At 41.3% G+C, this 12311-nt stretch overlaps 1 protein-coding gene across 9 annotated transcripts in view; it reads left to right on the forward strand.

Annotated features, from left to right (window-relative positions):
• Window positions 1–841: 841 nt before the first annotated feature.
• Atpalpha (sodium/potassium-transporting ATPase subunit alpha) overlaps window positions 842–12311 on the forward strand; it is a 56829-nt gene continuing 45359 nt past the window's right edge. For 3 of the 9 annotated variants that reach the window (XM_065483921.1, XM_065483951.1, XM_065483940.1), the window contains exon 1: window positions 849–947. In XM_065483921.1, the coding sequence (XP_065339993.1) occupies window positions 918–947 (30 nt within the window). In that variant the 5' untranslated portion in view covers window positions 849–917. Of the gene's footprint in view, window positions 948–12311 lie in introns of all 9 variants that reach the window. The other 6 variants (XM_065483969.1, XM_065483960.1, XM_065483984.1 and 3 more) reach the window with 6 other exon arrangements.

The following is a 12311-nucleotide window of genomic DNA, read 5'->3' on the forward strand; positions in this document are numbered from 1 at the left end:
GTATCGTTGAAATTTAACTCATTGTGTTATTTTACTTTGGAATATTTGGAAAGATCAGGGTTTTCGCAAATACAATTTTATCATAATTCCATATTTTTTTAATTTAGACTTTATATTTTAAATTAAGATTTAATTTATGATTTCAAATATTAAAATCATGCTTTCTAAATGGCTATAGTCCTCATATTTAAATTCAAAAGTTAAATTTCCGATATACTAAAGTTAAGAATTCCTGAATTAAAAATAGGTGATGTAAATTACTTTTTTTTCGGCGTGTACTGAAATGGCTCTATGAATATATCGCATATTTAATCCTATTATTATTATGAACGACATTCTTTGCTGCTTAAACTATTGGAGCACGTTTACTATTCCATGCAGAGAGCACCAATGACGTTATAAGCAAGAAAGTCAATACTTTGATGACGTCAGAGGGCACCGCTGTTAGACACCAAATATTTTTTTTCTTATATTCAGAAACGAACTTAACATATTCTGACGAAAATATAGTCTGAAATATCTTGTAGGTTACATCAATCTTTAAATTAACTTTGTACCAAACTAAAAATTTAATTTCTAGTAACACTGTGTTACTAACACAGTTCATCTTGCACGTGACGCTGCCGACTTAAAATTGTATGCGAGCTCTTCCAGGGGCTTTTAAATAAATGGAAATTCGGTAACGTTATGCGAGTCAAAAACGTTTCATAGGCCGAATACATCAAAGAGCGATAATTGCTTGCTCTTGCAAATTAATCAGCATGAAATGGTTAAGCTATGCCTCTTTAATAAATGAAAAAATGGATATCAAGCGGCAGGGAGGCGCAAAGTGAGCTCCAACTAGCTTGACGCGAGTGGTGTAGCTATTGCACTTGCTCCATGACGTCATTGATATTGGTCTTTCTTGCTGTTGGAAGATGGCGTCAACGGGCAAGTTGTCAGATCAGGTGAGTGACACAAATACCCAAATTAACTTAAAATTAATCGAGATAATGTTGTGAATGAGGATCGTTATGATTCGGTACGCTTTTTGCTACAGAACACTACCAAAATCTCGTAGATGCGTCCTGTAATTGAAGAGATTTTCTGTCCGATTGGTGATTCGCGAACGGTCTCCAGCAAAACAAAACCTCACAAACTCGTTGTGACCTAACCTTCGAACCCTGACCGATTGGCAGTTACCAGGGTCGCCGGATTTGCGTCCTTTAGAGTATTTTGAATCAGTTAATAGTATCTATTTTATTAGTGCTTTGAAGTAAAAGCGGTTCTAGAACGTTTTAAAGAAGACCTTTCCCATTGCACTGTTTTGAACCGTCCACGCCCTAATATGTACGTACGTTAATTTTTGTGCTGACACTTTTTTAACGCGCGCGCTGGAAACTGGAAATACCTTTTAGTGTTGCTGGAATAAATACATACCCTGATTAAATTTGTTATGTAATTCTAGCATAATATATATATATATATATAAATAATAATCCAAATGGAAATTAAGCGAACACTTTCACTCGTTTCACCAATAGGCATTGGCTTAATTAATTTAGAACAAAAATATAATAATGTTAAAATAAATAAAATTGTCTAAACCTAAAACAGCAATTCCGCTTGTACAAATTTATATCAATTCTAAATTTAATTGAAGTTTCCTTTTATTGCCCCGCAGTTTTCGTTTTATTTGGAGATTTGTTTGAATTAAATATTGAATAACTCCGCGGGAGCATTTTCACCTGCTGCACCTGTCGCAGGTTCTCTTTCTCCCGTTGGCTGGGGGACGGACGCCACGCCGAGTGCCGTAAACAGCATTTTAAACGGCCGCGTACACAAAACAAAAGCCAAAGCCACCGCCCCTTCTCTCGTTAGTTATTCACCAGACTGTGGCGTTACTTCCAACCACAAATTTGCCTTAATAATTAATTGCGCATTCTTTCGCGCGCCGTACCAAGGATATTATTGAATTTTTACAATGTTCGGCTGGTTGCCTCAGTCAATAAAAATGTTTCAACCTCAGAATTTTTTGGGTGCGATAAGGTCGGAGGGTGGTCAAAGTTGTTTATTTAATGGTTTCCATCCTGCAGGAACAATTATTTATCTAACCTCACAGAGTAATGGGAAAATTAAAAATGACGTAAGATGCCTGTCTTTACAATTTTTTACCTTGAAGCTGCACAGACGTCAAGAAACACTATTGTAAAGTAATAATGGTTCAAATTGACAAATAAGCAAGTAGTATTGTCAAATTTCAGGGTTGGTTCAGCTCACAAAAAATGGTGGGACGGTTATCTTTTGCCCCGAAGAAGTGCTTCTTTCGTTAAAAAAATGCATCATAAAATAATATCTTCATTCTCTTCTCTATCAATCTGATTAAAAATCCGAGAAATCTTGAAATTGGAAAGCCAAATTGATAATTAAATATTTTTTTGCCTGGACGGCGTCGGAAGGCATAGTTGTTGTTAAAATTAAAGTTTCGCAGCTTTGAGTTTGGACTAGCTCTCAATTCTGGGAACTGCTGCTTTCACGGCGCTCAGTACTCGTTCGAAATAATTACATCGTTTTGAAACTCGTTTCCTCACGCCAGCAAAATATAAATGGCGCCGGGTGATTGATGACTGGCGCATTATAGACAACGCACTTGAATCGCTCGGATATTGAACTGACTAGTGGCGGGCAAGTGGCTCGAAACCCAATTGAAGTTGGTATCCAATCGTTTACTGACCACCAGAGCTCCGTTTTTATGCCGCGCGGCCATTAATTAAAATCACGCGTTGCCGACGACGAGCTGTGCAATTTGCGATCGCCAGCGAATTTTCAAAGACAAACAATCTTTAGGCACTGCCCGATACCAAACCGTAGCACGCTCCAATCGGACTTTATCCCGGGATTAATTATTGCTGTGTCGTTAATGTCTGCTTTGATGTTTGCTTTCTTATGACGCTGTGTGAAGGAAGGTGTCGAATTGAGTGCGACAGCCAATGAAAGCTCAAACTGTTATGAGGAGTATTAATTTTTTCCGCCCTGTGTGTGTTCCTTTGCATGACATAATGGTTGCTTAATTTCGTCAGTACCATCATGCATTGAAGAAATTACAAAATAAACAAAAATTTCCGACATCATACTTGCAATGACATTTTTCTTTATTTTAGTCCTAAGTGATAAAGTGCTTGGAAACTCACCACGGCATTTCATTGTTGTTGACTGCTGGAAGAAACTATATTGCTGAGTTCAAGATGTCAAGTCATGCAGCCATGAACCAGGAAAGAGCTTGCGGCATGCAGACATTTCAAAATTGTGTACAATCGATTTTATTATAGTTAATCAGACTCATAACACTCTGTAATGTTTTGCTCTTTGAGAAAAAATCCACCTCCATATGATAGCAAATAATCTAGGAATTTTTGGGCCTTTTTCAACACCATTTAAATTAGATTTTGGGCCTTCAAGACCACAGTAAATTAAAAATTCCGAATTTCGGTCGGTGAGTGCGGCTCAATTAGAGTCGCAATTTCGCTGTTGCGGTGCCCTTTTTGCCCACAAATGATAATTCTGCGACCCCCCGACCCGTCAAGGCCGCTTTGATAGGAAGATTCTAGTCCGCGGCTCTGCCTGCCAGCTAACGCTTGAATTAAGTATTCAAACAGAAAGTTAGCGCGCTGGAGCCGAGGGCGGGCGCGATTTTGCTAAGCGCAAGTTTGGCAGCCGGTGAAATAACCTACTTTTCCTTTCTTGCCCGCGCTCAAAGCCGTCTCGGCGCACACACTCGTGCTTTTGTAATTATCGCTCTCGTGCTGCTCGTGGCGAACTGGACCGAGCTAGCAGACGCATGCTAATTTGATTTTGCATCGGATTAATTGCGACGGCGCCAAAGTCGCGGCTTAAGTACTTGTTGTTTTTCTTGCAATTAGAGACACACGCGGCTGCTTTGTTTCCTTTGAAGTGGCGGCGCAAAAATAATTAAGAGCCGCTTTCGCGGCGGAGCGGAAAGTTGCGACGGATGGTTTCATTATCACCAGATTTTCCCGGCGAAATTTCGGTGGTGCGGCAGTTTGCAGGTAGCAAAATGATCGATTTTCTTCGCTATGTATTAGACCTCTTTCATTATAGACGAGCCCTTTCGCCGCTAAAGCGCCGCGGGAGGTGGTGGGCTCTTCTCCCGAAATTTACTGCTCGCGGCCTACGCTTAAATATTTATCGAGCACTTATAATACGCTATGTTATGAACAAATCCACAAGCAAAAATCTGGATGAAGTTGAATTATTAATTCGTGCAGGGGTTGTGTGTTTTTCTTCCTCAAGATAGCTGGCACTCTGAATTCTTTTTGACATGAAATGATCGACTAGCAATAACTGTCACCGGAATTTTTCGTGAAGAGAAAACAAACGGAAAAACTGGGTAAAATATTAATTGCGGTAGTATTTTTATAATAGAACAATAAGCCGCTTTAGTCGAATAGCCATAAGCAATCAGCAATTTCACTCGCACAATGAATTAATAACTGCTTGCTGCGAACTGAAGGATTATTGCCCCAGCTGACGCAGCAATTTTCAAGTCAAACCAGCAACTCTGGCCAAATTAGGCTTGTGCGTTTCGTGTTTCCAGACTTTTCCGCTGAAAGAATAACAAACCAGACAAGTGAGTAGTGCATGCAGGCAAATACCAAACTTTGCACTTAATTTCGCCTTCTAAATTGTCTGCGTGCGTGTAAAGTGCATTCTGGGCGTCAACTGTCGGTTCGTTCACACACACACACCGTCGACGTCGGCGTATATTAATTGGTGCGCATCAATTGTTGGTTATTCGGAGAGTAGTTTGTGCAATTTGGCGAGCGCGGCGGCGGAGGCAGCGCGTGCGCCTGCCGGCCGGCCTTTGTGCCAAATGCTCGATGGTGGGCAGCGTCGGGAATCGATGAGGAGACCACCTCACTCTTGGGTCGATGTTGCCGCCCCGGTGTCTAGGGCACATATGCATGGCACGGGCCAATACATACGTTACTCGCCACCCTGCTTAACAATTTCCACCCGCCCTCGAGTCTAGCCCGAATTCGAGGCCCGACCGACACGTTCCATTATGCATGCCAGCCGCTTCTTTTTGCACACATCCTTTTATACTGCCTGTATTTTATTATGGGCATAAAAAATTTATGTGCAGCTTGCACGTTCAAGAAGCGTGTAAGTAACAAAGAACCCGAATCGATTGATGGTTTAAAATCCATCTGCAAAATTATCAACCGTCCGTGAATGCATAGTGGGTGCGACCAGAAGTTTCCAGATTCTGAAAAATATGAATTCACAGGAAATTTCATGAAAAATAAGAACTACTTTTCTAAATTTAAGAAGCAAAATTTAAATTTCATGTTTTTTAATAGTGGCTGTCTCCATATATTACTAAAAACTGAACCAGATTAAATTTCCACTTTTAAATAATTATTTTAAAATATGAATTCTTTTGGCAATAATATAACCACACCAGATATATCATTTCCAATTATCTGAAAAGCGAACTGCTTTGTTAAAACCATATTTTTAGAAGAAATAGAATCAGCCTCCACCACCCCCTCGGAAATTTAAACAATCTTTTCTTTCAAAAAGAAACAATCGTATTTCAGAGCTATAAAGTTGTCTCTTACAAAATGCAAGCCGGCAAGTTTAAATCAGGCGAAAATTTATCGCACATACTCGCCTAGAATGTTTTATGTGTATTTAAAAGTACTACACTACGTGAAATAGTGAGCTACAATAAAAGTTTACAAGTAGAAAGAAAGACTGGCTGTTGGTAAGACGGTCGACTGGCTAGCTGGCCCATATTCTCTTTGGGAGGAGATGTTATCGATCTGCATCACACCAGGGCGAAGAAATAAATGCTTCTGGAAAGAAACGGCGGCTATGCCACATTTTTATATTTGGCTCTCGTTTGCGTGAAAAATGGCTAAAATAAACGGCGATGGAAATCTGCCGCCGTCATCGCGCACGACGCACGCACCGCATGAGCCCTAATCTAAATAAACTATCTCTCGCATATATGATGAAGTGAATCGCCGTTGCCTCGCAATTATACATTAATGAAATTATCAAGCGTATACTTTCCCCCCCCCCCCCAATAGTGCGCCCAACGAGCCGCCTGTGCTAGTTTTCGAAAGCGTTTATTTCAAATGTCACGCCCCTTTTTGTCATTCGTAATTTTTCTGTTGCTGCAGATGAATTAATCGCCTCTCACAATGTGACAGGCAATTTGAGTGGTTAATCCTTTCTAAACATTTAAGCTTGAGATTCATGCGAGCAGTCAATCATTCTTTGTACAAAATTTACCAACTTATGGAGGAACTTCAGTCGGTACATTAATATCACCATCGTCTTTTATTTACTGGTCAATTGAGCCGCTGTTTTATGATTAGTGTATGAAATTAAATTTGTAAAAAAATTATGGACAGTGCTGCAGTAAAAGTTATAAATTACGTCACATAATGACACATTTGTCAAGTGCGGCCAGGTGCTCAAATGACGATTTTGTAAGTTGTGTAAATTTTACGTAGGCGCTGAGTTAAAAATAAATTTTGAAGCGGGTTCAAAATTTAGTCATTCGTTATTTAGTTCCCATTCATTAGGCATAGTCATTTTTTAATACACAAGAACTATATATTCATTGTGTACATTTAAACAAAGACCTATACCTATCACAACTTAAAGTAAAGCTTTTCCGAAAAATTGTGAAACATCAATTTTTAACTTACTCTTGAAACACTACTTGTCCTACAAAATAGGAAAACGCTAAATACATTTAACAGATTGACGTTTAAATTTTGAGAAAATTTGCATGCTACTAGAGCGGCTACTGTAAAACCAAGATTTATTTCAAAATTTAGGGATTTTTTCTCGAAATTGACACACAATTGGATAGATTGCTACGAGAGGGAACGAAATCATTTAAGTATTCGAGAAATTTGGCAAAATCTGAAATTTAACACTTCCTCGGCCTTGATTTCATTAAAGAGATTAAAAGTTGCTAAATTTCACTATCAATAATTTCAATGAACAACTTGCTTTAGTCGTCAAAACAAAATGTTCTTAATTGTGGGCCTGTGAAGCTCTACTTTAAAGCCAACGCAAAATGCTAGAAGCACCATGATTGACCCACCAAAGTGTCCCTTTAGTTATACCCTCTCGCTTGTCAGAAAACGCACTCATTTGTTGAATGAACGGGTTAGTTATTCAGTGGGTCTGAGAGAAGCCGGATTACGGTCTTGGTCGAGTAGCGGGCCTAGACTTGCGGCTTTGTCGTTGGTGCAGCGTGCGGCTGGCTGCCTCCATTTCCATTTGTCGTGGTCCTGCACCATTCAGTGCTGTATTATAACCGACTTTAATTCGCCACATCCTGCATGTAGCCAATAATATTAATGATATATTTATGGTCATGCCATTTTATTGTAGCAACCTAGGGGCTGGCCGTCATTTCTCAGTTATGCTTAGGGTGACCAGATGCTAGTTCTCGATCACGCAAAGTCTCTGAAGACGGACCTTCTTTGAAAAGTGTATTCATCGAGGTGTGGTCACCCTAGGAGGCTGCGCTGATAGTAGCACGTGCATTAGTGAAATTAATTACGAGAAGAAAGACTGATAAGGAGGCGAGCACGCCAAAGCTGTTTCGCAAGGGGCCATAAATCGACGTTGCTTGCATGCATGTAGCTCGATTCCGATGCTGCTGTGTTATCTCACACGGGGCCTGCATCGGCGGCGACGTAATTAATTTTGTTTGCAGAATTACAGCGCCGCTTGCGACAAATAGCGCGCTGAGAATTGCACCGCGCGTCAATATTGCCCGCCGACGCAGACAACGAGAGCAGCTCTTGCGGCGCGCCAGATTATGGAATTGTTGTCTTGGGAATAATTTTTTTCACCCAGAAATGAAAGCGGCTCGAGATAAGCTAAATTAAAGTCGTTACTCCGCGAGCGAAAGAGGCAAACATTGTTACTTGCGCTACGTTTGCTTTGTCTCAAGAATACCTGTCTCTGGTAAATTCTGTGCTGTTTAGCAATGGACATACAAATATTTGCTATCATCCATTGCATATGATTAAATCCAGCTGCAGTATTGTTGAAAAGTTTTAATACTTAAACCGTAACTTGTAAAATTCTTCCGCCAAACTTTTGGTATCTTGTTTTCCTTATTTACAAATGGCTTCGCAGTGCATGAATGAATTTTGGCTTCTCTCACATCAGTTGCTTGAGCCTTAAAAGTAACGAAACTATTTTTTTTAAATTTAAAGGAAAAATTTTAAATCAAATTGTGGTCGAACATTAAGTTCTAGCTAAAGCTATACAGTTTTACTATCTAAATTAAAAAAAACTAGATTAATTTTTTACCCGAAATGTTTCTATGTCTAAATTAGACCTTTTAAACAGTATTTTCCCCTCCAGCATGGCTTGAAATTCGATTATACGTAGAACAGCAGAGCAGGATATGCAATCAACCCCCTTTGGGACGGAAAGTCGCGCAGCCATGCTTGGCAATCAAGTGTTCTGATTGACGAGTATTGCCAGCCCAGTTTTAATTTCCCTCCGGTGAGAACGAATCGAACGAACCCGCGCGTCACTTTGTTAGCTGATGATAAAAATGAACAATAATTAAAGGAGCCGTGCCGGTTGCCTAGCGAGCAGGCTCATGACTAAGTCACGTTGCGACGAGCGTGACTCCATTCAAGCAGGGGTTGATAAAGAAAAGTAGTAGTGCTCGCTGGGAGCCCCGCAGGCGGTCGGAAAAACCTCAAATTGCTCTGAGAGCGCAGTCAGCCGTCTGCTGGTCGGATTAATGTTTGATACAAAGCAGCAGAAGCTGATAGTCGGCTGAAAAATTCATCGCGGAGTATTCAAATCGGTCAGCCCGGCCAATTTAATTACGACGACGTAATTTGGCTCTGCTCTGCCGTTCGCGTATAAATAATAAATCTAAATTTGTGTACAAAACCGGGTCCAAAGCACGTCATAGGTGTCACTGAAGAAGTTGCCGCCGGCCCGTGGGGGTATTTCTGGTGCCACTCGTAATATTATTAGTAAGTGATGTGTCCAGAGGTGGTGTGCGTCATTTTTACCCGCGCCTCTGACGTCACGCATCCCAACACGTGCCATCCGCACACCTTTTACCCCGAAAAGCCGGTTGAAAAATGCATGGCATCCGCAGCAGCAGACTCTGGGGTGTCTCTACCAGCCCGTGGCTGCTGCTGCTGCTGCTGCTGCATTGACTGTTTATTACACACTCACTACGCTGCCCAATAATGATGTTATTGATCAGCCTTTTATCGGGAGAGCACTTTGCATACATCGGCGGTCGTGTTCACCACCCCAGTGCACATCCAGTGGGGGAAATCATCGCTCAAAGTCACGTCAATCTCACACCGCTGTTTTTTATAAATAGCTTTTTCTTGTAATTCCCTTGGTAAATCGCACATGAAAAATGGAAGTCAAACAACTACTTTTTCGGAAGGAAGTGGTCCGTGGTAACCGCCGCAAAACCACGAAACACACTTGAAATTTGGAAATAATTCAAAGACTTTTTCCCAAAGTAAATTAGGCTTTGAACGAAGAGTGATGAATTATGAAATTATATACACTTTTTTGTGTTATTTGAACTACAAGAGGGGACAGATGAATTATTTCTTTAACAAGATTTTGAAAATAAATATAATATGAATCGAGTTTTTGAGACCAACGTCCGCTTTAACTCGTTGATCAATTTGTAAAGGTCTTTGGAATCCGGTTGTTATCGTTTGTTAGTATTTTCTTACCATTTTTTATTTGTTTATGTTAACCACTCTGAAGAAATACAAACTGATAAGAAAAGAATGCACACAAATTAGAAAACTTGACAGCTAGAGGAAATAAAAAAGAACGAGTAGATCCCCCCTTACATTTGGATAGATATGAACACTGAGACCAAACAAAACTTTTCCTCGGGAATCGAGGAGGACAGATTCATTTCAAGAAAAAGATTTGTGGCACATAGTTAGAGCCAAGTGTACAAACTTTCCTCTCTCTCTGGCACAAACAACAGAGGCAACTGAAGAGTGTGCGGTAAATTTCAATTACCAAGTCCCAGCAGCACTCTGGGTCATTTGGAAAATTGATAAATTTCGAGAAGCACGGCAAAAATCGAAACTGGAGCCCGTTTCTCCCCACATCTCAGTGAGACCGAGTGCGAAATTTAAAACGAACAGCCGGGCGCACATGTATTCACGAAAACGGTGCACACACGGAGGCTGTTAAATGTTAAATCCGGAGCAGAACAATGCTACTCGGCGTTTTTTGCATCTTGCGTCACGTTCACAGCCAGTTGTTTTGCGCTTTTTGCGGCTGCTCGGCTTCAGTCAGCGAGCCGCCGCCACAAGATGCACGGATTCCATTATATCTCTGGCTGGAGGACCGGGATGCCCTCGAAAGAAAAAAGTACATACCGCTGGGGAAAAACTGCATTAGATAATTTCCAAAATATATCAAGCTAACGTCTCTTGAACTGGGATCCTTTTCAGTCGTGTTACTGTTATTCTGTGATGTCATTAATCAAGCTCATATTATTCGTTGTCAGATGACCGTTAGTGAAAAACTTCCCATAATAGCAAATGTAATGAGCTCAAAATTAAAAACATCAAAATCTATACAGTTGATAATTAATCTATTTTTTATTTACAAAAAATGCAAATAGAGCATACAAAAATCGTCGGGTATGACCCCCAAGATCCTCAACTTTTTCTTTTCGGGTCCTACGACGGAATCCCCTTTGCCTGCCAGCCTTATTGGAGATAAACCGGCTGCTTTTTGCCAGCTGCATTTTCCCATTTCTGAGTGAGCTCCGAAAGAAAGAAAGAAAGAAGAAACGGAATAAAAGAAAGGAACGGGGGAGAGACAGAGAAACACCCCTTGAAAAACAAAAGAGGCCGTAATGGAGGACGGCCAGCGCTTCTTACTTCTTACGTAAGCCCAGCGCCGTGCGAGGCCCACTCGTCTCGTGTACACGTTCAATTTGCGGCGTGCAATGAGTTGGCAAACATCAGCGTATTTGTTCTCGTAACCAAATAACGCGCGCGCGATGATGATTTTTTGCCCTCTGCATGTGTGTGAGTGTGTTTGCTCGAAGAGAAGCTATCTTCTGCTGCTGCGCTGCGTGCGAATGCTGCCTCGCAATTAGCACTCGTCGTTCTGCCGCTGCCGCCGGTTGTGTAATGTCAAATCGCGCCACGGCTTCCATTTCAGGCCGTCTGCTAATAAGACGAAAAGATGCTGAGCCCGCATTGAGCCGGCAATTGGCATGAATGGCCGCGGCCGCTCTCTCGCCTCGGCAATATTCGCCTAGGGGTGTGAAGAAGAGGTCGTTTGGGAGATTGCAAACTTTTCATCTGCTTCCCAAGTTGCGGTTTTGGGTGCACTCGGCAACTTCCTTAGGAAATGTCTCTTTCCTGTTCATGAAAAATAAGTCTGCAAAGTTTTCTCTTTGCAATGGTAATCCTTTGGCAGTTGAAGTCTGGAATGGAATATTGCCGCAGAGTTACAATTGAGATAATCGGTGATTTTGAATCTTCATGCAAAATAATGTCCAACCATATATCCAGTATGAATAAATTTGTTTCACATCCCTGGATGCGCCGCTTTCGATAAATCAACTCTGGAATTATTTTTGCCCGTGTTCCGGCGATTTGCGCGAGAAATTTCCTGACTTCCAATAAATCAACCAGATCGGATCGTTCTGCGATTGAAACCAACCGAGATGGAATTTGATGAAGCCAGGCTTACAAATTCGCATGTCGCTTTTCCTATTACTCGACGAGAATGTCGCGCCTCAGCGTATTTCCAGAGGCGCACGAGACAGGCAAATTTTCCTCTGCGCCCTCTTGGCGTGTCAAAGGCGAAAAAGGACGGATCTCAAGGCGTGTTATTTGGCGACACCCGCGGTTTCTATGGTTACAGCAGAAAAATCTGAGTCTCCAGATCAGCTAGGTGTTTTCCGCCGCTGTGTGGAATTTGTGTAAAATGAGCAGCGTGCGAGGCGGAGTCTCAGTTTGCGCTCAGTCAGATGCAGACGGCTGCTGCCGCAGGAAATAGGGCTATTTTCTCGCAGTCGCGCTCCCTGACGCTTCACTCCGTGAAATTCGCCATTACCGAAGCTCCATTCTTGTTTTCCATAATGAAATACTTTACCCAGTTGCAACTCAAAAGGAAACGGGGAGTCTTTGTTTAAATATTGGTTTCATAGCATGGCTCAGAAACCAAAAGATTAAAATTTCAAACGCCTTAAAAACTCATATTCTGCGAAAATCGAATTTCAATTGCTATGT

This window comes from Cloeon dipterum, chromosome 1, assembly GCF_949628265.1.
Source record: "Cloeon dipterum chromosome 1, ieCloDipt1.1, whole genome shotgun sequence".
Classification (NCBI taxonomy): Eukaryota; Metazoa; Arthropoda; class Insecta; order Ephemeroptera; family Baetidae; genus Cloeon; species Cloeon dipterum.